The sequence below is a fragment of the Myxocyprinus asiaticus genome, chromosome 2 (assembly GCF_019703515.2).
Source record: "Myxocyprinus asiaticus isolate MX2 ecotype Aquarium Trade chromosome 2, UBuf_Myxa_2, whole genome shotgun sequence".
In the NCBI taxonomy this organism is placed as follows: domain Eukaryota; kingdom Metazoa; phylum Chordata; class Actinopteri; order Cypriniformes; family Catostomidae; genus Myxocyprinus; species Myxocyprinus asiaticus.
The window spans coordinates 64,033,782-64,058,475 of NC_059345.1; the positions used below are offsets into that span (position 1 = coordinate 64,033,782).

At 41.4% G+C, this 24,694-nt stretch overlaps 1 protein-coding gene across 4 annotated transcripts in view; it reads right to left on the reverse strand.

The window, feature by feature from the left end:
* LOC127455972 (multiple PDZ domain protein-like) overlaps positions 1 to 24,694 on the reverse strand; it is a 139,056-nt gene that overhangs the window by 76,216 nt on the left and 38,146 nt on the right. For all 4 annotated transcript variants that reach the window (XR_007899768.1, XM_051724213.1, XM_051724221.1 and 1 more), the window contains exons 6-14: positions 23,457 to 23,670; positions 20,184 to 20,312; positions 17,688 to 17,876; positions 13,305 to 13,407; positions 9,714 to 9,802; positions 8,608 to 8,815; positions 6,613 to 6,699; positions 6,420 to 6,499; positions 4,917 to 5,063 (exon numbers count right to left, since the gene is read on the reverse strand). Coding sequence is in view for 3 of the 4 variants with exons in the window: in XM_051724213.1 (XP_051580173.1) it covers positions 4,917 to 5,063; positions 6,420 to 6,499; positions 6,613 to 6,699; positions 8,608 to 8,815; positions 9,714 to 9,802; positions 13,305 to 13,407; positions 17,688 to 17,876; positions 20,184 to 20,312; positions 23,457 to 23,670 (1,246 nt within the window). In the remaining variant the exon portion in view is untranslated. The remainder of the gene's footprint in view (positions 1 to 4,916; positions 5,064 to 6,419; positions 6,500 to 6,612; positions 6,700 to 8,607; positions 8,816 to 9,713; positions 9,803 to 13,304; positions 13,408 to 17,687; positions 17,877 to 20,183; positions 20,313 to 23,456; positions 23,671 to 24,694) is intronic.

The following is a 24,694-nucleotide window of genomic DNA, read 5'->3' on the forward strand; positions in this document are numbered from 1 at the left end:
CGACAGACAAACACTTTTGGACATTGGTTCAGCAATTTCACACCGTAAACCGGACTTCAAATTCCTCAATGCTGACCCGCTGTTTATAAACACGCAAGCGGAGCCCTTTGTCTGGGATGTCCGGATGCGGAAACGCAGGAGGCAAGGGGGGAAACAGAGCCGGCGTTCTCATCAGAGTAAGACGCCGTGCAAATCGACCCCCGCTACCCACTATTCTACTGGCAAATGTTCAGTCTTTGGATAACAAGCTCTGCGAGCTGAAAGCGCGGATCTCTTTCCAACGAGAGACAAGGGACTGCTGCATTATCTGCCTTACGAAAACTTGGATGTCTGCGGAGATTCCAGACTCAGCCATTGAACCCACGGGGTTCTCCGTGCACCGAGCGGACAGAGCGAAAGACCTCTCAGGTTCAAGCAGAGGTGGTGGTGTGTGTTTTATGATCAACAAATCCTGGTGTGATCAGAGGAACGTACATTCTATCAAGTCTCTCTGCTCTCCTGATCTGGAATTTCTCATGCTTCTGTGTCGATTATTCTGGTTACCGAGGGAATTCACAGCGGTCATTATCACAGCTGTGTACATTCCCCCACAAGCTGACACAGACCGGGCACTCAAGGAACTGTATGGGAGTATAAGTGATCAGGAAACCACGCACCCTGAGGCCGCGTTCATTGTGACCGGGGACTTTAATAAAGCCAGTTTCAAATCAGTCGCACCAAAATACCACCAGCACATTAGTTTCAACACACGAGAGGACCGGGTTTTGGACCATTGCTACTCTCCCTTCCGGGATGGCTACAAATCCCTCCCCCGCCCACCATTTGGCAAATCGGACCACTCTTCCATTCTGCTTCTGCCCGCTTACAGGCAGAAACTGAAACAGGAAGCACCCACCCTCAGAACGATCCAGTGCTGGTCAGACCAATCAGACTCTATGCTACAGGACTGTTTTGATCACACGGACTGGGAGATGTTCCGGTCCGCCTCTGATGACGACATCGAGCTTTACGCCGATAACGTAATGTGTTTCATCAAAAAGTGCGTGGAGGATGTCGTTCCGACCAGAACAACGCGGATCTATCCGAACCAGAAGCCATGGATAAATAGCGATGTTCGCGCGGCATTTAATATGCGGACCTCCGCTTTCAATTCCGAGAATGCGGAGGAGCATAAACAAGCCAGTTATGCCCTCAGAACAGCAAAACGCCAGTACAGGAACAAGACTGAAGGACAGTTTAACACCACCAACTCTAGAAGCATGTGGCAGGGAATTAAAATCATCACGGACTTTAAAGGGAATAAAAACTCCGCCATGAACACCGCTGCCTCTCTCCCGGATGAGCTAAATACTTTTTATGCTCGTTTTGAGGGAAATAACACCGCCCTCGCGGAGAGAGCTCTCGCGGCCGAAGCTACAGAGGTTAGTTCACTCTCCGTCTCTGTAGCAGATGTAACCCGATCCTTCCGACGGGTGAATATCCACAAAGCCGCGGGCCCAGACGGCATTCCGGGCCGTGTCAGAGCGTGCGCGAACCAGCTGGCTGGTGTTTTTACAGGCATTTTCAACCTTTCCCTCTCTTTGTCTGTAGTCCCCACATGCTTTAAAACATCCACCATTGTGCCTGTTACAAAGCAATCAAAAATAACTTGCTTAAATGACTGCCGTCCTGTTGCTCTGACCCCCATCATCAGCAAATGCTTTGAGAGACTAATCAGAGATTACATCTGCTCTGTGCTGCCTCTCTCTCTTGACCCATTGCAGTTTGCTTACCGCAACAACCGCTCCACTGATGATGCCATTGCATCTACAATGCACACTGCTCTCTCCCACCTGGAAAAAAGAACACTTATGTGAGAATGCTTTTTGTAGACTACAGCTCAGCATTCAACACCATAGTGCCCTCCAAGCTAGATGAGAAACTCCGGGCTCTGGGCTTAAACAGCTCGCTGTGCAGCTGGATCCTGTCAAGCAGACGCCAGGTGGTTAGAATAGGCAGCAACATCTCCTCATCACTGACCCTCAACACTGGAGCCCCACAGGGCTGTGTTCTCAGCCCACTCTTGTATTCCTTGTACACACATGACTGTGTGGCAACACATAGCTCCAATGCCATCATTAAGTTTGGTGATGACATGACGGTGGTAGGTTTGATCACTGACAATGATGAAACAGCCTACAGAGAGGAGGTGCACACTCTGACACACTGGTGTCAGGAGCACAACCTCTCCCTCAACGTCAGTAAGACAAAGGAGCTTGTGGTGGACTTCAGAAGAAAAGACAGAGAACACAGTCCCATCACCATCAATGGAGCACCAGTGGAGAGAGTCAGCAGCTTCAAGTTCCTGGGTGTCCACATCACTGAAGAACTCACATGGTCCATCCACACTGAAGTCATTGTGAAGAAGGCTCATCAGCGCCTCTTCTGCCTGAGACGGCTGAGGAAGTTTGGAATGAAAACACATCCTTACACGGTTCTACACCTGCACTGTAGAGAGCATCCTGACTGGCTGCATCTCTGCCTGGTACGGCAATAGCACAGCCCACAACTGTAAAGCACTGCAAAGGGTGGTGCGAACTGCCAGACATATCATCGGAGGTGAGCTTCCCTCCCTCCAGGACATATATACCAGGCGGTGTGTGAAAAAAGCTCGGAAGATCATCAGAGACTCCAGCCACCCGAGCCATGGGCTGTTCTCACTGCTACCATCAGGCAGGCGGTATCGCAGCATCAGGACCCGCACCAGCCGACTCCATGATAGCTTCTTCCCCCAAGCAATCAGACTTTTGAACTCTTGATCTCCCACGATCAAAATACATCAGCACTGCACTTTATTACTCTTACTCTTATATCTCACACCGGACTGTCATAAATTATATTATTATTATATATATTCTCTCTTAACAACTTACTATCAACCGACAGCCTGAATGTCAATACAGTACAATACAACTGTAGAGCCGAGGAGGGCGAGGAGGGAAGCGACTTCCCTACCGCCTGGAGTGGTAGGGCCGCTGCCAGGGGCGGAGGAGTGTCCCCACGGGACGCCGGGAACGCAGAGGGGCGTTCTGTCCGCTGGGGGTCGGAGGTCTGACTCCGGTCCGCCCGGGGAGGAGCGGCTGCAGTCCGCCTGAGAGGGTGGAGTAGTGATCGAGGACCACGCGACAGCGCATCAGAGAACCGGTGAGTTTCTTTTTCTCTCTCTCTTCTCTCTCTCTCTGTCGCTCCATGTTGGCCTTTCCCTCGCCATTTTTTTTTTGTTGTTTTTCCCCTCCTGTCTCCTCCCAGGTCGAGGAAGGCAGGGATGACCTGCCGGCAGTTGGGGCGTAAGGCACGCCCCCCCCCCCCGGAGAGGAAGGGTGGGGGATGTACGTCATGCCGGGGGCTCCCCAGTCTGAGGCAACGCCGGGAGGAGTGTAGAGCCGAGGAGGGCGGGGCCGGGCTGGAATGAGACACACCCGGTCCCCAATCAGCCTGATGGGGCGCGCGAGGGATAAAGGCGGCCGGGGACGACAGTTCGAGAGAGAGAGAATTGCAGGCAGCTGTACTGTGTGGTTTTTGGTTGTGTGTTTGTTTAAGTTGTTTATTAAATTATTATTTATATTATTAAGCCGGTTCTCGCCGCCTCCTTTCCACTGAACCCCCTTACAACAACCTACTGTACATTCTATATATACTACTATGTATACTTTTGTCATTTTTTTTTTCATTGAATAATGTGTATCTATATTGTGTGTATTGTATACTGTACAGTGTATGTTATTATTTGTATATTGTGTTGTGTGTAATTATGTGTATATTATACTTTAAATTGTTCTGTGTTAATTTTATGTTATTGTAAACTGGTACTGTCTCATCACTGTCATGACTGCTATGTTGATCGGAACCGCACCCAAGAATTTCACACACCATTGCACTTGTGTATATGGCTGTGTGACAATAAAAGTGATTTGATTTGATTTTGATTTTGATGATTTAGTACTGTGGCTACCCTCCCTAGAAGTGGCTTTCTAGCCAAGAAAACTCAAAGGGCACACCGCAGAATGCTCAATGAGGTAAAAAAGAACCATAGAGAGACAGCTAAAGACTTAAAAGAATCATTGGAACTAGTTAACATCTCTGTTCATGAGTCTACTATACGGAAAATATTAAACAGGCATGGTGTCCATGCCAGGACACCACGTAGGAAGCCGCTGTTTTCCAACGAAAACATTGCTGCGTGCCTGAAGTTTGTTAAAGACCACCTTGACACTCCACAATGCTACTGGGAAAATGATTTGTGGACTGATAAAACTAAGGTTGAATTATTTGGGAAGAACACACAGCACTACATATGGCGTAAAAAAAAAGAAAAAAAAAGAGAACCGCATACCAACATGAAAGCATCATCTCAACGGTGACGTATGGTGGAGGGAGCATCATGATTTGGGGCTGCTTCGGGGCTTGGACCGCTTGCCATCATCGATGGAAAAATGAATTCCCAAGTTAATCAAGATATCCAACAGGATAATGTCAGGGTGGCCAGCTCATTAGAACTTTGGTGATGCAGCAGGATAATGACCCTAAACATCAAAGTAAATCCACTACAGAATGGTTTCAAAAAAATAAAATCCACCTTTTGAAGTGGCCCAGTCAGAGCCCAGACCTTAACACAATAGAGATGCTGTGGAATGACCTCAAGAGAGCCATTCACACCAAACATCCTAAGACTGTGGCTGAACTGAAGCAGTTCTGTAAGGAAGAATGGTCCAAAATTCCTTCTGAACATTGTGCAGGTCTAATCCACAGCTACCAGAAATGCTTGGTTGAGGTTATTGCTGCCAAAGGAGCATCAACCAGTTATTAAATCCAAGGGATCACTTACTTTTTCCACAGTAAATATGTACAGACCACTACTACATTTTGTGTACTTTTACCTCCAGCAGTTCGTCTCCATTGCAGATTTTTCCAGAACGTCCAACAGGACCCTCCGGAAGCACAGAGCACAGGAAGTGATGGCCGGCACACACATCTAGACTGATCCCTAAACCACTGTTCTCACTGAACTTCTCCACCTGAACGACCTGTACACACACAAAGATGACGTAAAACCATCATAAATGTCAGAATCCTCTTAAAAAACCATCACAAACCTAATTTTCTAAAGAGGGATTTTTCTCCTCCCTTTTTAAAAATTATAAGCTTTTTTATTTTGCTATCCTGACATAACCACAGAGAATTTCCACGGGCAAAATATAGTCATCTCAATGGGAATCTGTGCAGTCATGAATTTTGTGTGATGGACTTCCGGTGGTGAAGAATTTCTTAGGCAAATACTGGTGAATATTGGTTGACAGGCGACTTCGCTGCGACGACCAATAGGAAGATGATTGGTCTGGCAGTGACCTCTGTGTGGGCGGTGATTCGTACACAGCTACACTGAATATTCACAATGGCAAGATGTAATTTTAGCAGCGAGTACAAAATGCAGCATTAAAAAGAGGCTGCTTGGAAGTTCGTTTTTTCTGGTTTCACACACGCTAAATATCCGCCCATGCCCACGGAATTTCGCCGTGCAAAGGTAAATGTGACTGCACTTTAACAATTCATGATTATACCATGATTATACCATGCTGTCTGTAACCCTTTCAGAACAGACTCGCAACCCAATTTTGGGTCATGACCAGTGGAGGCTGGTGGTTTTAAGAGTGGGGGAAGCACACGATGCTCCAACAGACTCCAAGTGAAGCACAGCTTTCGGACAGGACCCAAAATTAATTGTTTAGAGCCTCTTGTCCAATGAACATTAATCTTGTATCTCCCATAGACTCCAATTGAAAAACAGCAATGGGCCTTTATAGGCCGTGTATTCATAGAATCTAATGCATAGAGAAGGACGGATCGATCCTAAAGTATTGATACTTACGAAACTGATGTTGCATTGATAGGATGAATACTCATATAAAAAAATATATATCAATACTAAAATTGGTATGCATGATTGTATTATTTAACGTTATTGCGATAATTATTGCGTTTCATAAAATTATAAGTGTCAAAAAAATTAACTTTATAAGTCATAGTTGCATTTGAATTAATTTATTTCTCCTTCCACTCATCTTAATGCGCAGAAATGTTGTAAGATGCAAGCAGTCGCAGACAGGGGGGATGTTTGCAATGCTCAGGTTACAATATGATTCAATATTAAATCTCAAACTTTTAGTATGAGTTGTCAAACAGCCACAAAAATTAGAATATAAAACTCACCAATAGGGAAAATTACCTTATTCGGAAAGGCGCAAATAATGACTTCAAAACCAAAAACGAATCAAGGCATCTCACATGGACTTTAAAGATCTTTAAAGCTTTGCTTGCTTTCATGGTATCATTATAAAGTGCAGCGTTTTACTCCTGCTCTTGAATATAAATGTGTTACTCACAATGACCTCGCTGCACATGCCGACTTCCTTCTGCCATTTCTGCAGGATTTTGAGTTCCTCCTCAGAGCTTAGCTTCATTCCTACAAAACCCGGTAGAGAAATGACAACATTACCTGCTGAGATCATCTTAGATCATCTCTGCCTGTAGATTCTTTATGAGGTAAAATGATAAACTTGCGTCTCTCTCCCTCACCGTCTCGCCTTTCTGGAGTTCTGATGGGTGGAACTGTGACAGGCGGGGGTTTGGAGGTTTCAGCTGGACTGAGATACAACCTCTCATCTACAAACACACATCCAGCAGAAAACACAAGGGCGTCAAACTGTGACCCTGTCTCTCGCTCTGTGACTCTGTTGGTTTAAACTCTCTTTATATAATAACAGGCTTCTGGAGAATATGATGAAAGGATGAGTGAAGATTTTGGCTGTGACTCTAAATATGGTGCAGAGGATCTACCAAACTTTCTCAAAAATATACAAAAAAAAAGTTAGATCTCCACTCTGAATTTATATTTTGGTTTAGCCAACTTTAATTATTTCTCTGTTTAATCCGAATTAACTGTGTAGCATTTAAAGACCCCATGAAATCCAAACTTAATTTTTGTGGGTTTTAGAACATGCTTGTTAGCTTTGAGGTCATCTTTATGCTACTGTCCTCCTAAAAGTTGGAATCTGTGAAAGATTAACTTTTTGAGATATGCATTTAAAATTTAAAGTCTGTCTCTTCTGGGAAAATAATGGACCTCAGATATTGATGACCTGATAATCCTGCACAAGTTGAGTAAAATGCTTTCTCGAATGATCATTTCCCACCCTCTAATAAAATGCAACAGTCCGCTTCCAAAAGTAAAAATTCCACATATAAAGTGTTTCTGTAGAAGCCACAAATGTATTGTTTATACAGTTGTAATCAGTGATTATAAGGTTAGTGTTGGTTAGTAATGGATTACATGTAATCTGTAGAATGTAATCAGGTTACAAAAATACTAATTGCACTACATTGCCATTTAAAATGTGCATAATCAGTATACATTTTTTTAATCATAATGTAAAATGGAAGGAGTGTTAATTGGTGTTAATACATTTAAAATGAATGATTAGATTTATCAAAATCCAAAACTGAATACAAAAGTAATCAGATTAGCTAAAGAGTATAATATAAAAGATCACATTACGGATTACAATTTTTGTAGTCTAATTTGTAATCCATATCTAATTACATCTCAGAAATACTGTAGTCTACCCAACACTGGTAGTAGTTTGATATTGTACCATCAATTTTTCTTTGATTATGTCATTCCCAATGCTTTGTGGGATGAATAGGTTGTCTTTTAATCGATTTTAAATACTTTGATTTTATTCAAATATTGTAATGTAGTAATTCTTCTCAGAGCTGGTTAGTTTGGTTCATGACTTAGATATCTGTACTTTAGAAGTTTTTAAATTCTTATAGAGAAAATAATTGGGAAAAATACTTCTCGAACCAAGATGAGAAAACAAACAGTGGGCAGTCAGTGTCGCATTCTGTACAATCTGCCACCAGCTAGCAATAGCGAGTAGCACAAAAAAGTTATTTAAACTTAAGGCTATTTCCTTTTTTTTTTTTTAATGAATAGTCATTTGATATGTACCACCCCAACTTCCTGTTTCAATAGGAAATACATCAACAAAGGAAAGAAAATAGAGGTCTATAAAGGTGCACTCAGGAACTTTTGTCTTTGTGTCATCTTGGACTTACACTGACACCTAGTGGCCTGGATGCAGCATCATTTAAAATAATTAGTTTTCAGTTTCAGATGCCATTGTAAGTCGAAATAAATTGTGGAAATCAACATTATGCCACAGTTGCTGTCGATTAAGCTTAACTTGTATTGAACCCGGAATATTCCTTTAAGTGAGTAGTATTCGGCTGGTCATGTGATTCTAACACGGCAGCCCCCATGTGCGGACCCTCTCCATGTAGAATAAAACAGCTTTTATAAGGTTATGATATGACTGGAGTCTTCATTTTAAAGTGAGTGCTCATGATTTTCTACATAATTACAATTCTTTATGAGTTAAATTTTTCAAATGAGGAAAACATTACTGAGTGCAAATGGACATTAGTGATGCATGTGAACAGCTTCATTGGAACACTCTTATTTAGAAATGGTAACAGTCTGATTATTGTGCATGTAACAGTAATAGTTACCATGTTTGCCGTTTGTGCGCTCCATCGTTGAGTTTCTGGACGCACTAGGGGCAGGTCTGGTCTCCACGGTGATGGGTATGATTGGTGGGCATGCATCCTCTGGTTTAAAGCCACGTCGGACCAGTTTTAGGTGAACAGTCTGACCAGTATGTTTCAGAACTTCAACTGCCTGCTGGTTAGTATAGCCCTGGATATTCATACCGTCTACCTGCACACACACACACACACACACACTGCAGTTTAGCCCTGAATACTTCTCATAGTATATTTTACAGGCCTGACCAGCTAATGCACATGCATGTTCTAGAGGAAACAAACTCTATCAAAAAGGCATTTGCCACTTTTATCCGACAGACTTACATTCTAACATCCGCCATTTGTCCCATTCATTTTTCTCCTCCACCTCCTATTCTGTCTCTGATGGTGTAAAAAAGTAGTGATTCTGCTATTTTATTTCCATTTATTTTGCAATTTATTCCATGGTAGACATGTATCAGTGGGCCAGACTGATTTACTATTTACATGTGAGAGCAACAAAGAAATATGGGAGAATGTGAAACGTGTTAAAAGAACTGGTTATTAATAGAAAAAAAAAAAGAAAAAAAATTCTGCCATGTGGACATGCTTTGTATCTTTTCAAATCTGACATGGAGCAGAAAACTACCCTGCAAAATCCCACACTGTCATTCCTGGAGGACTAACCACTTACTATCAAACTTGTAATCTTCTGGTTTGCGTCCATCAAGTTGTAAATGTAAAAATGTAGTTTCTAAACTAATTTTTAAGTTGATTTTCCTGATGGGATGGACGGATGAAGTTACCTTACTTTGAAACCGTTCTTGGTATCATTCTTTTGTGGGTTGGAGTACTTGACTACAAAATTACTCGAAAATGCCCATCCCTGACAGATGGATGGTCGGACAGATAGATAGATACTCATACCGTATATACTGTATATAATGTATATATACTGTACACTCATACACAAACATATATTCACTCATACACTCACACAAAAAAAACTGTATAGTATAAAAGAAAACCTTCACTTTTGAGCATGAAAAACTTTGTTGAAAAGCAGTTTAATTCTTTGTGAAATAACTTACAGCTATGATCTGGTCACCGACATGGATTCGGCCATCTTGTTCCACGGCACTCTCCATTGAAATGCTCTTCACGAATATGCCGGAGGGCTCTACAAGAGGAAATTGCATGCAGCAAAGGTGAAACGCTGCTAACATGAAACAGGTCTGAATATTTGAAATGAAGTATAAATAAAGTCCTATTACATGCAGGCTTTACTTTGTCAACTCTAAAAGCTCATTTTACTACAGCAGTTTCCTGTTCGGTAAAAACAAAGCCAAAAAATTATTATCACTTTTGAAACACATTTTATATACTGATTTTGTCAGATTCAGATTATGAATAGAATCAAACTTAAATAAACACACATAACAGACTTTAATAAACAATAACTACATTTTGTATATTTTCTTAGAAGAATACAAGTGATGCTAGGGTGTTGTGTCTGGGTGTCAGGGCATTGCTATGCAGTTGCTAAGATGTTTTCGGTGCTTGATAGGGTGTCGTTAGGTAGTTGCTATTGCACTACTATTCTGTTTTTAAGGTGTTCTGGTTGGTTTTTTTTATGTGTTGCTATGCAGTCGATAGGGTTGCTAAATGGTTGCTAGGGGGTTGCTCACAAGTCCAAGCCTAAGAGCCCACCGTCTATGATATTCTGGTCTGTAGATATGACTCATGTCACTTCTTTAATGCAAATCTACATCATATTTTCACTCATTTTATCATCCTCCAAGCAAAAATCATCTGATTACTTAGAAAAGCAACAGCCAGTGTTGGGTAGATTACTTCAAAAATGTAATCTGATTACAAATTACATGACTAAACTTTTTTCAAATTACACTTTATAGTCAATCTAATTACTTTTAGATTATTTTCAGATAGGTAATTTAATACATGTAATCATGTAATCCATAAAAAAGTAACTGTAATCTGATTATGCACATTTTAAAATGTACTGTTATACAACTATAAGTACTTGTTTTTTGTAAATCCAATTACGTAATCCAGATTACATGTAATCTGTTACTATCCAACACTTCCAGCAGTACATCTCTCCTATAAAAGCTGTATATTTCGATATATCTTTCATATCCATAGATCAAAGGGTGGACGGGACGAGTTACACGTCCACAGTAAATAATTAAAGTACTTATCCACTAACAATTAAGTTCTTCTGTATTCTTTGTTCAGAGATTGAAAAAAGGTTGTATCAGTTGAGAAATGGTATCCTGTTTCGGACACCGCTTGTGCTGTTGGGGCCAAAAATATAAGATGCATACTGTCTACAGACAACATGTAAAATATAAACCAATCTGATCAATTACTACATGCTTTATTCTATTAACAGAATCCACATGCGATCAAAAAAAGCAGCTGTTTTAAGCACTCGATGATTAAAAGAGATATATACAGGTGCATCTCAATAAATTAGAATGTCGTGGAAAAGTACATTTATTTCAGTAATTCAAGTCAAATTGTGAAACTCGTGTATTAAATAAATTCAATGCACACAGACTGAAGTAGTTTAAGTCTTTGGTTCTTTTAATTGTGATGATTTTGGCTCACATTTAACAAAAACCCACCAATTCACTATCTCAAAAAATTAGAATATGGTGACATGCCAATCAGATAATTAACTCAAAACACCTGCAAAGGTTTCCTGAGCCTTCAAAATGGTCTCTCAGTTTGGTTCACTAGGCTACACAATCATGGGGAAGACTGCTGATCTGACAGTTGTCCAGAAGACAATCATTGACACCCTTCACAAGGGGGGTAAGCCACAAACATTCATTGCCAAAGAAGCTGGCTGTTCACAGAGTGCTGTATCCAAGCATGTTAACAGAAAGTTGAGTGGAAGGAAAAAGTGTGGAAGAAAAAGATGCACAACCAACCGAGAGAACCGCAGCCTTATGAGGATTGTCAAGCAAAATCGATTCAAGAATTTGGGTGAACTTCACAAGGAATGGACTGAGGCTGGGGTCAAGGAATCAAGAGCCATCACACACAGACGTGTCAAGGAATTTGGCTACAGTTGTCGTATTCCTCTTGTTAAGCCACTCCTGAACCACAGACAATGTCAGAGGCGTCTTACCTGGGCTAAGGAGAAGAAGAACTGGACTGTTGCCCAGTGGTCCAAAGTCCTCTTTTCAGATGAGAGCAAGTTTTGTATTTCATTTGGAAACCAAGGTCCTAGAGTCTGGAGGAAGGGTGGAGAAGCTCATAGCCCAAGTTGCTTGAAGTCCAGTGTTAAGTTTCCAGTCTGTGATGATTTGGGGTGCAATGTCATCTGCTGGTGTTGGTCCATTGTGTTTTTTGAAAACCAAAGTCACTGCACCCGTTTACCAAGAAATTTTGGAGCACTTCATGCTTCCTTCTGCTGACCAGCTTTTTAAAGATGCTGATTTCATTTTCCAGCAGGATTGGGCACCTGCCCACACTGCCAAAAGCACCAAAAGTTGGTTCAATGACCATGGTGTTGGTGTGCTTGACTGGCCAGCAAACTCACCAGACCTGAACCCCATAGAGAATCTATGGGGTATTGTCAAGAGGAAAATGAGAAACAAGAGACCAAAAAATGCAGATGAGCTGAAGGCCACTGTCAAAGAAACCTGGGCTTCCATACCACCTCAGCAGTGCCACAAACTGATCACCTCCATGCCACGCCGAATTGAGGCAGTAATTAAAGCAAAAGGAGCCCCTACCAAGTATTGAGTACATATACAGTAAATGAACATACTTTCCAGAAGGCCAACAATTCACTAAAAATGTTTTTTTTATTTGGTCTTATAATGTATTCTAATTTGTTGAGATAGTGAATTGGTGGGTTTTTGTTAAGAAAGACATTCCTACTGCAAAGATTGGTGTAAACTCATAAGTGTGTCACGCTTTGAGTAGACACACTTGATTTAAAAATCAAGAGTTCACTGCAAATTTGCAGCAAATTCGCCACTGATCATTTTCACATGCAAATGAGCTTTGCGGCAATCTTGCGGAAAATTGTCCATCGTTGCCAAAGGTTTGCTGCAGGTTCACCACTAGTGGTGAAGAGCTGCATAATTCTGGCAAACATTTACAGCGAATCACGAGCTCATTTGCATGTGAAAATAATTAGTGGCATAATTGTGGCATGTTTGTGGCTATTTTCAATTTCTTGTAAGGGTTACAGGCTGCATGAATGACGCTGCATATACAACAGAGTGAATAGGAACTTAATGGGCTCTTAAGAGTTAAGTAGATTTGGTTCCTTCTGTCAGACTAATCCAAATAAATAAATAAATAAATAAATAAATAAATGCCAGTAATAAGGTGTTAATAGCAGGTACGAAGTGTTCATGAAAGTATGCGCTGGCAAACTGTTTCGAGCGACCGCAACAAACACCTTTTTGGCTAGACATTTTTTGATATGACCTCACATCCTTTTTTTCTTCAAAAGGGGTTTGTTCGAATCTGTAAACCTAAGTACGAACCTTAAAAAGCACCACCAATAAAACTCCCTCTGTAAATCCAATTTCAGGTGTTGTGTGTGCTCAATATTTTGTAATATTCCTTCATTAGTTCAGTTTGCTAATCAGTGATATTTATTATTCTAATTATTTGCATGCTTCAAAGCTCACCTGAGGTTTTGTCCCCCACATATCCAGCAATGGTGATGCCCAGCCCCTGAGCGTTCTTCATCAAACTCACATCAAAAGCGTCCTGCTCTTCTTCCTCAAAACCCTGACACCACACGACACAGAGACAGAAAAAGACAGAAGGAAAATGAGACAGAAAGGACGAGAGATAGCGAAGGAAAAGGAGAGAAGATTTTCTGAAAACCTGATAGAGAGACCCAAGTGACCTTGAGAGAGGAGCTGCTGTGTTTAAGGTGAAGTGTGTAACTTGATGATGAAATAATTTCCTGTATCCCAGTTTAACTTGCTGGGTCAGCTTTAAGTAAGCCATTGGTTTGTTGACTTCCTAAAGAGTGTAAAACAAAGTTGGTGAGGCCCGTCTCAAGAAGCCTGTTTTAGTCGCCATCCGGTTAAATTTGAGCAAACTTTTTCGCTGTCAAGAAAGTGGGTTTGCAGGGGCCTGGGTAGCTCAGCAAGTGAAGACGCTGACTACCACCCCTGGAGTCACAAGTTCGAATCCAGGGTGTGCCGAGTGACTCCAGTCTGGCTTCCTAAGCAACCAATTGGCCTGGTTGCTAGGGTGGGTAGAGTCACGTTGGGTTACCCTACCCGTGGTCGCTACAACGTGGTTCTCGCACTCAGTGGGGCATGTGGTGAGATGTGTGTGGATGCCGTGGAGAATAGCGTGAAGCCTCCACACGCGCTAGGTCTCTGTGGTAATGCACTCAACAAGCCACGTGATAAAATGCGCGGATTGACCATCTCAGACGCAGAGGCAACTGAGATTCGTCACTACACCACCACGAGGACTTAGAGTGCATTGGGAATTGGGCATGTCAAATTGGGGAGAAAAGTGGGTTTGCAAGTCCATTGCAACAAATCCATTCCTTTCCACTAATGTCAATAAGTTCTTGCAGTGTTACAGGGGTTTAGGAAGGTACTGTGATAGTCATTTCTGCCATTTAATGTTTTAGGAGAAAATTATATTCAACAGGTCTTTTAACATTGTGGGGTACCCCATCATATAAACTTATTTACATATTACCTGTTTAAAACTGTAAAAAAAAAAATAAAAAATAAAAAAAAAAATAAAAAAAAACCTTGTGTGTGTTTGTGTGTTTTGACGTGCATGTGTGCAAAAACCCCCATTTGAGAGGAAAGTACGCAATTTGTGGGAAAGATGCAATACCCAGTGGAGGGGAGCAGTATGGGGCTAGGAGCTAACTTTGAGAAAATGTGAAATATTTTTAGGTAAAATATGATTAAAAGATGTACAAAAAAACTATTTCAAGTTGTATAACATTCAGATAGCCCGTAGGAGAAAGGTCACAGTTAGTTAATCGCATATGGGTCAAAATTGACCCGTTAAGACAATGGAAGATACTGTTTGTTTTAAATTGTTATTTGTCTTAAACAATTAAACTAACATACTTTTTTTCTTTTTTTTTTTTGATGGTCTTGACAAAGTCACAACATTTGGTTCCAGTACCAAAAACTATTCTGCATTTATAACGTATTCTTTACCTGTCCTGGGTCAAAAATTACCCTAAGACAAAAGGGTTAATCACAACACAAAAAAATAATACCCCTAACCCTCCTCTTTTCATGGACCACCAGCTGGCAGAAATACCATGAGAATACAGTATTTCACTTTAAGTTCAATAAAAGCACAATGGTACACCAAATATTTCTATGCTTGTCATGTTGCTAAAAAGGGCAAATACACTCACAAAAACCTTTATTATGTACACCTGTAAACTTACTTATTCATGCGATTATCTAATTAACCAATTGTGTGGCAGCAGTGCAATGCATAAAATCATGCAGATACAGGTCAGGAGCTTCAGTTAATGTTAACATCAACCATCAGAATGGGGAAAAAATGTGATCTCAGTGATTTCGACCGTGGCATGATTGTTGGTGCCAGACCGGCTGATTTGAGTATTTCTGTAACTGTTGATCTCCCGAGATTTTCACGTACAACAGTCTCTAGAGTGTTAAGTGAATGGTGCAAAAAAAAAAAAAATCCAGTGAGGCATTTTTGTGGGCAGAAATGTCTTGTTGATGAGAGAGGTCAACATAGAATGGCCAGACTGGTTCGAGCTGACAGAAAGGCTACGGTAACTCAGATAACCACTCTGTACAATTGTAGTGAGCAGAATAGCATCTCAGAATGCACAACACGTCGAACCTTGAGGCGGATGGGCTACAACAGCAGAAGACCACGTTGGGTCCACTTCTGTCAGCCAAGAACAGAAAGCTGAGGCTGCAGTGGACACAGGCTCAATAAAACTGGACAGTTGAAGACTGGAAAAATGTAGACTTGTCTGCTGAATATCGATTTCTGCTGAGGCCCACAGATGGTAGGGTCAGAATTTGGCACCAACAACATGAATCCATGAACCCAACCTGCCTGTAATTGTGTGGGGAATGTTTTCTTGGCACACTTTGGGCCCGTTAATACCAATCAATCAATCAATCAATAATCGCTTGAATGCAACAGCCTATTTGAGTATTGTTGTTGACCATGTGCATCCCTTAATGGCCACAATTTACCCATCTTCTAATGGCTACTTCCAACATGATAATGCATCATGTCACAAAAGTGGTCTCAAACTGGTTACATGAACAGGTTTCATGAAATGATTCACCTTTTGGATGTGGTAGAATGGGAGATTTACAGCTGACAAATCTGCAGAATTGCGTGATGCAATCAAATCAAAATGGACCAGAATCTCAAAAGAATGTTTACAACATCTTTTGGAATCCATGCCATGAAGAATGTAGGCTTTTGTTGAGCAAAGGGAGGCCCTACCCAGTTTCAGTGTAATGTTCCTAATTAAGTGCTCAATGAGTATATTTCATATGTATACCATCTTCTCATATTCCGAGAGCTTACTTTGAATTATTTTTTAATTCGTTTAACTGGTCCCTCTTTATATTAGGTGTCTTGAACTATGTGCTAACATTAAAATACATATTATACAATGTATTTATTGTGTAACTACATGTTGTTCTGCAAAATTCTCACAAGATTTACATTTGCTGCTACTGAGGTTAAGGTATGGGTAGGATTTAGGGGTTAGGGTAAGGGTTGGGGTAAGGTTAAGGGTAAGGTTAACAGTGTAAATACAGATGTAACTAAATGCAAGTACTTTAAACGTGCAATGCAACAACACGTATGTACATAAGTACATTGTAGCAAATGCTTAAGTACATAGTAGTTAAAGACACCTAACATAAAGTGGGTCCATTTAATTCCTTTAATTAACAATTTTAGTCTGTTTCCACCTGTCACGGCCCTCTCGGCCATATTGTTTGTGTGCATGAAGTATGTGGTGTGTGTGTGTGTGTTGTCTTTCTCTCTCTCTCTCTCTCTTTTTATTGCTCTTAGGTGTGCTGTGGCCAATGGAGCTGATTATTGATGGTGCGCACCTGCGCACAGTGTGTTCCATCCTATATAAATCGAGTAATCCATGGCTGAGGTGTGCGATGGGAGACGGATATGCAAGAGCTATAGCCACCTTGTTCATGGGCACTCAGGCAGAGTTTGTTGTCTTTTTACATACTGAGCTGTCAGTAAATGTGCCTGTTTTTGCTTCTCTCGTGTCCCTCCATCTTTGTTACATTCTATTTTTAAGGTGTAACACCACCTTAACAAATAATATTACATTACGGTAGGGTTTAGGGTTAATCAAGAACTCAGGATCAAACTCCACGTTGACAGAGATGGTTTACAGCGAGCATCGTGATACCATTGAACCCGATCTGAAACGGTTTTGATCTGTCTGGTTTTGTCAACCTGAAACTTACTCTAAAATTCTGAGTTTGTTCAACTCACTCTGTGAGACAGGCCTCAGAAGCATGAATAAGTAACCCTGAGTAAAACTAATACATGAGCTGTGAAAGAGTTTTCTTTAGTATTGATGGAGTTTTAAATTATTTTCTGCACAGACAATCATGATGCCATTAAAATGGACGACAGCTCAGTACGCTGCGAGTCCCACTGCCTGTTTGATGATGAATGAGCCAAATTAAAAATAAGTTTATGCCTGCGCAATGGAAAGCAAAATAACAAATGAGATCTCTTTAATATGTATAATGTTGTTTCATCTAGACAGCAATGAGATTAAATGTAGCACACAATGGAGACTTTCGCATATGTCTGCTGTCTCAGATGTTTCTCCTGAAAAAAAAGACCCCAGTAATCTCTCAAAGTGTCTCCTCTAGAGTTTCAGAGATCTCAACAATGCAAAAGTCAGAGACTGCAATATGAATCTGAAAATTTCTAATCAAACTGTTTCAAAGAGAAAATTATCTGAGCTGTGCGGTCCAAAGAACAACCTCTGGGTGGCGGTCTGTTTATGAATGTGCATGTGTAGCAACCTGTTGCTCAGTAACGGTTGGCAGGTGGGCAGTAACGGGCGGAGTGTCGTCCACCGTTGCGTGGCTGATGAGCAGTCGGACTCTGTTGCCACACTGTTTCAGGACCTGAGCAACCTGCTCACTGCTCAGACCAAACAGATTCGTATCCCCGATCTGCAGGATGTGATCCCCACTATGTAAACGACCATCCTGGAACCAGGGAGAGAGAATTGTTTTTTTATTGATATTTATTGTTCTTAAAATGCATTTTGTCTTGCTCCATCAGATTTTTTTCAGTTGGTGTAAACATAAATTCAACCCTTTAAGCTCGGATTGGCCCGCTGGTATTAATTAAAATATTAATAACTACAGGTTTTAAAGCTTAGAAACTGTGGATTACAATTAATGTAGGCACTATGACCAAAACTGAACAAGTGTTTGAAATTTGCAGACAAATCGCAAGTATTCGTTTTTGATCATTTATTACTAATTTAGCAAATTACCTAATGTTTTTCGGCAAACTCAAGGGTCCTCTGAGAAATCTAATCCCATCGGAATGTGAATGTCAGTGATTACTGATATGGAATTTTCACAACGCTTTACTTCATGTATTTTGACCTAAATGAACCACCGTTAAGATCGTACTTGTATGCACAGAGCACGCCAGTCTTCTGCCTGTTGTGTGACTTTCAATTTGGATGAATGTTTTTTTGCCATCCAATGAAAATATAAGAAATTTAAATCAACAAGGAGAGCCAAATTGCAGAAACTGCTAAGATTGGCCACTGTAACATCAGCGTCTGGTAAGATACTCACCTTAATTTCTCCACTTAGTTACGTAATGTTATAAATATATTTATTATTTAATTTGGTTTATTCTAAGCAGCCACTTCTATAAATTCTAATTTACAATGTATAACTGATAAATTACAATTAAATCAATAAATTAAATAATTGTTTAAAATACATTTTTAAAATTGTAAGTAATTTTAAATTTAAACTGATTAAGTTTAAAAAAAAAAAAAAAACGTTAATTTTATCACCTAAATTATGTGTTTAAACTTCTGTAACGCCCAAATCTAGAAAACAGACACTCCCACCTCTGTAATAAACATGGAGATCTTTAGTCCTGTCCGAAGCAGTACATCAAATCTCAGATGTCAGGTGATAATATCTGTAACTCAAACGTCCAAACAGGGCTAAAGAGTAGAATTCAACAAGCCTATATATTCTACTCACATAGCGAAGTAAGTCTTTGACATACATGTACCATGTAAACAGGTGTTGATAAGCCGTGTTTTCGCTTATAACTAAACAAATATAACAGAACAAAAAATATCATATCCCATTACTTAGAGGAGGGGATTCCATTCAAATGAGTCCACACACACAATAATTGGATGCATAGATCATTAGATAATCAACACGAAGCACAATGTGCACACAGCACATATTGTGTTATCTGGCTAAAAACACGTTAGCTTTCCTGGATCAGATGACTTCATCAGAAATGATACAGTAAGTTGTCCAGCTTCATGGAATGCTAAACCAATCGTATTAGGATTCAGATCGCTGCAACCAGAGGTGGAAGTCATCCAAATATGGGCAGAGAGGATTGTTTACTCTAATTACATATGGCCACCATGAGATGGCACCAAGTACCTGACACAGACTCAATGATGACTCAAATGACACAGAATGAGAATCCTCATGCCTCCATGCTTTGGAGAGAGAGCATACCTTTAGTCATTGTTGTATTTGTATGTGTAATTAGTTTTTAAGTACAATTATTATGCTTTATTGGTTTGGAGAAGCTTTTGAACACTAAGATAAATTATTTTTGTAATGTTATAACTTTTGATTACTTTGTCATATCAACACAAACTTTTACTCAGTTACAGGTGACCTGATTGGGAACAAAACAAAATCAATTTTTCGAAGCTACCTTATTTACACCCTGAGTTATATAAAGTCTAATCAGAAAAATAAGAAAAAAGTTTCTGGTACAAGTCTTTTGTGATTTTTCAGCAGTTTCTTAGGCTGAGAGTCTCATAAGTTATCATTATCTATTTATGATTAAACAAATTGAAAGGTTTTTGTTAAAATGATACCAAACATTTTTATTTTTATTTTTTTAAAGAGTTTTGTAAGCCTTTAATTTTGGGCATGCCACTGCAACAGGAAATCTTTAAAAACACCTTCAGAGCTTAAAAGGTTAATATTGAATGGTGTTCTTTGAAGTAACTTGGAGTACCATCTTAAATACGGTAATCATTTACAGATTATAAAGTATTGAATGCCATTAGCATTTAGCTTATCATCTCCTGGATCAGCAAGTAAACTGGATAACAACCCCAAATTGCCAACACGCTTAAAGCCAGACAGCATATGCAGTCATGTTTTCATCAATGGACAGGTGACCTTCAGGTCAGGGGATTGCACTGCTGCATAAAAAGGGACGATTGGGTCCATAAAGGGTCAAATGTGTTTGATGTAAATTCTACTAAGCAAGCACACCTGATCAGCGATGCCTCCAGGTAAGATGGTTTTGACAATGACTCCAGTGGTTTTACCGCCAACAATCCCGAAACCCAAACCAGTTCCATCGTTCACCAGCTCGATCGTCTCCATGTGAGTCCAGTGGGTCTAGAAAGACAAAAGCACACACATACACATGAAGAGCCAATTGGCAAACATGATTGTCCAAGATGATAAAAATAAAAGTCACTGCAAAAAAAAATTCTTGAGTATTTTTGTCTTATTTCCTTTAAACAACAACAACAACAACAAAAAAATTACTTGAGAGGCAAAATGACAACATATTAAGTCTTGATTTTTAGAGAAATCAAACAAAATTTACTAACGTTTGTGCTTATAACATGAAAACGATTTGCCAATGGGGTAAGAACAAAACATTTATTCAAGTGGAAAACAATTTCATTTTTCTTGTTTTAAGCATAAACTACACCAAATTTTGCTAGATTTCTCAAAAAAAAATAAAAAAAATATCTTTTGTCATTTTGCTTCAAGTAATTTTAGTTTTAAGAATGTAAAGATATTTTAACTGGAAAACAAGACAGAAATACTTTTCATTTTTTGTTTTGTTTTCTTATAAATGCAATGTTTGTATTCATGTTGGTTTCATAAATAAAAAAAAAAAATTAAAAACATTTATACCATTTTCAACTGTAACGAGGCAGACGTGGAATGAGGATCTAAATGCAGCTTTTAATGGAAACCAAAAATAAACAAAAGTAACTCAGAATAGAGTGAAACAAAAACACAGGAAACCAAGCACAGAACATGACAACACATGTGAAGACTGACAAACCAGGGGAAACAAGGGCTTAAATACACATAGGCAAAACAAGGAAACGAGGAACACCTGGGGAAAACAATCAGGGAAAAATCAATCATAAAATGAAACTACAAAAAGGACTACAAACTAACAGGAAACAGGAACTAAAGAATTTCAACATAAGTAAATACAAAAACAGGAAAAATGTGACAGAGCCCCCTTTAAAGGGAGCGGATTCCAGATGCTCCAAAAAACTAATTGTCCATGGTGTGTGGGGGAAAACAGGTAGTTCAGGGGGGCACAATGGGTAAACAGGCAGTTCAAGGGGGCACAAGGGGAGCAGAGGAACAAGGCAACATCAGGGAGGTTTGAAACCAAGGTGGAGCTGGAGGGATGAAGATCCAGAGCGACGCTGCAGGCTTGGAGGACCAAGTAGACCAGAGCAGATCAGGCGGGCGGCCAGGAGACCAGGGCAGATCAGGCGGGCAGCCAGGAGACCAGGGCAGATCAGGCGGGCAGCCAGGAGACCAGGGCAGATCAGGCGGGCAGCCAGGAGACCAATTAGACAACCTCAAGGTGAGGACTGGGTCAGGAGTTCTGGGAGGCAGCCGCATGGCCGAGACAGGGACAGGAGGCCTGGGAGGTGGCCACAGGACAGGGACTGGGTCAGGAGGCAGAGCCGCTGTATTAGGAGTCTCTGGAGGAGCGGGTGGAGACATGGAAGACTCTGGGGGTAGAGCCGTGAAAGGCGGAGCCGTGACAGGCTTGAGGGGCAAAGCCATGGAATGTGGAGCCATGGCAGGCTCAAAACAAAGAGTCCTGGATGAATGGGAAACGACCTCCATGGTCGCGGGCATGGGAGGAGACTCGGGAACGACCTCCGTGGTCATGGGCATGGGCAGAGACTAGGGAACGACCTCCGTGGTCGTGGGCATGGGCGGAGACTCGGGAACGACCTCCGTGGTCGTGGGCATGGGCGGAGACTCGGGAACGACCTCCGTGGTCGTGGGCGGAGACTCGGGAACGACCTCCGTGGGCGTGAGCGGAGACTCGGGAACGACCTCCGTGGTCGTGAGTGGAGACTCGGGAACGACCTCCGTGGTCGTGAGCGGAGACTCGGGAATGACCTCTGTGGTCGTGAGAGGAGACTCGGGAACGACCTCCGTGGTCGTGAGAGGAGACTCGGGAACGACCTCTGTGGTCGTGAGCGGAGACTCGGAAACGACCTCCGCGGTCGTGAGCGGAGACTCGGGAATGACCTCCGTGGTCGTGGGCAAGGGCGGAGACTCGGGAACAGAAACTTTTCTTCTCCTTCTCCTCCTCCGGATGGCCGAAGTTAACAACGCCGGCTCTGGGACGGCCGAGGCTGGCAACATGGGCTCTGGGATGGCCGAGGCTTCTAGCTCGTAGGCCGTGGCAGGCGTGGGCTCGTTGGCTCTTTGGCCGTGGCAGGCGTGAGTACTGGCAAGCTGTGAAGAAGGGTCTTCTCTCGTGGGAGGCTGGGTCGTGGTATGGCATGGAGTAGACTTAAACTTGGTGGTGACATGGCGTGGAGCAGATTTAGGCATAGCTGTGGCATGGCGTGGAGCAGGCTGAGGTTTGACTGTGACATGGTATGGAGCAGGCTAAGGCATTGCTGTGACATGACGCAGGCTGAGGTGTGGAAGACTCGGAAACCGGAACCGGGGTTGAGAGGGGAGGTTCCTCTGAAGCGAATGTCTCTAAAATTAACTCATATTCCTCCCATGTGTAATCACAGGTCTCCGGCAATTCCTTCCAATTGAGAGCTAGGAGGCCGATCTGATACAAGGACTTCAAGTGGGAATCGGTAAATCCCGTGTATCAAATGAAATTGTATGAATTACTGATTTTAGTCTGATCAGTGGTGTATGATTTGTGATGATATTGACACCATCTTAGAAAATGAATCTGTTAAGAGAACTTGTCACTGGTGTTACAACCCTTGCTTCATTCATGAAACAAAATTAAATAATTAAATAAAGAACAACAGTTGAGTCGTCCTTTATGAAGAAAAATAATGTCAAGATGCTATAAAATAATGTACCCTCAGCTTTTATGGGCAAAAAACTGACTGAATTGAAAATTTCAATATTTTGAAAGTCAAAAAAAATTATGAATGACCCAGGTTGTTTTCAAGTCAACGTATGTATGAAATGCATTTAAAAATTTTACTGAATAAATTAATAGGTCTGAAAAAAAAAATTCATAATTGCCCCATGAGAGGATTTTCACATACAACAAATGTATACATCAAACAGGCCATTTATAAACAGTGTGTACTTGTGGGACAAATTCCTGAAAATATCCTTAAAATATAGTAAAACCAACTTTTGAGGACTGTCTACAAAAAAAAAAATTTATTAGAATCTAAAAATGTTTCTGCAAGGGGTAGGGTGTATAAATAATAAACAGCTTAATTTAACAGTAGACTTTTGTAGTGTACAAGTTTGTGTGTTTGTATTGTCTCTCACCGTACTGGAGTGTGCTGAAAGGGTGCTTGCAGCACTGGGAGTTCTGGACACCACCGGGCTGGACAGCTGTGGTATGGGCCCACGGGCGACAGTGATGTCCATGTGGTCCGATGCTCTCTGCAGTAGTGCAATGGCCTGCTGGTGACTGACCCTCTGATCCAGCAGCTGACCATTAATCGCCAAGATCTGATCTCCCTCTTTCAGTTTACCATCACTAGAATGCAGATCATACTGTTCAGAGATCAGATCAGAGCTGAGATATTCTTCTAAAAAAAAAAAAAAAAAACTACAAACATTTGTGTTCAGCAGAAGAAAGAAAGTCATACACATTGTATGGCATGAGGGTGAGTAAATGATAGACCACAGTGCGGGTCGACCAATCTGAAGAAAGGGGCGTTTCAGGTCCATACACATGTGCAAATCAAGTATTCAAGCTGTAAAAAAATTTTTTTTTCTTCCCATTGTAACGTTGCTGGCAGTGGCAATGATGATGACGTGAAGATGAAGAACCCAAGTGCAGTTTATTTATAAAGTGAGAACCAATAACCCTGACTACAAAACAAAACATGAACATGGACATGGACATGGACTAGACTTGAATAGACTACAAAGTTACATTCAATACTTTACAAAGACACAATGGAAAACATGAGGCTTAAATACATGGACATGGGGGAACATAAACCAATGAACAAACAGAACTGATAACAAGATAATTAAACAAAAAACCAATGAAAACATGAAATCACATGGCAAGGGAACAGGAACTAAACTTTTCAAAATAAAAGACATGAATCAACAAAAAACACAACATATCCCCCCACTAAGGGACAGCTCCTGACACCCCAACACAAACAAAACACGTAAAACATGACATAAATTCAAAGTTCTGTAGGGAGCTGGGGGGGTGTGTCTTGAGGTGTGGGGCGTGTGACCAGGGCAGAGTCCGTGGGGGGTGGAGCCATGAGAGGCTGGAGGGGTGGAGCCATGGAAGGCGGAGCCGTGAGAGGCTCGAGGGGCAGAGCCATGGAACTTGGTGCCCGGAGAGTAGCCGAAGACTCGAAGGGCCAGGGTGGAGCCGATGGCAGGGAGGACCAAGGCGGTGATGGCGGCTCGGAGGAGCAAGGCAGAGCTGGGGGATCGGAAGACTGAGGTGGAGCCAGTGGGACTGAGGACCAAGGTGGAGCCGTAGGGAAGGAGGTCCCCGGTGGAGCTGACAGATCGGAGGGATGAGGCGC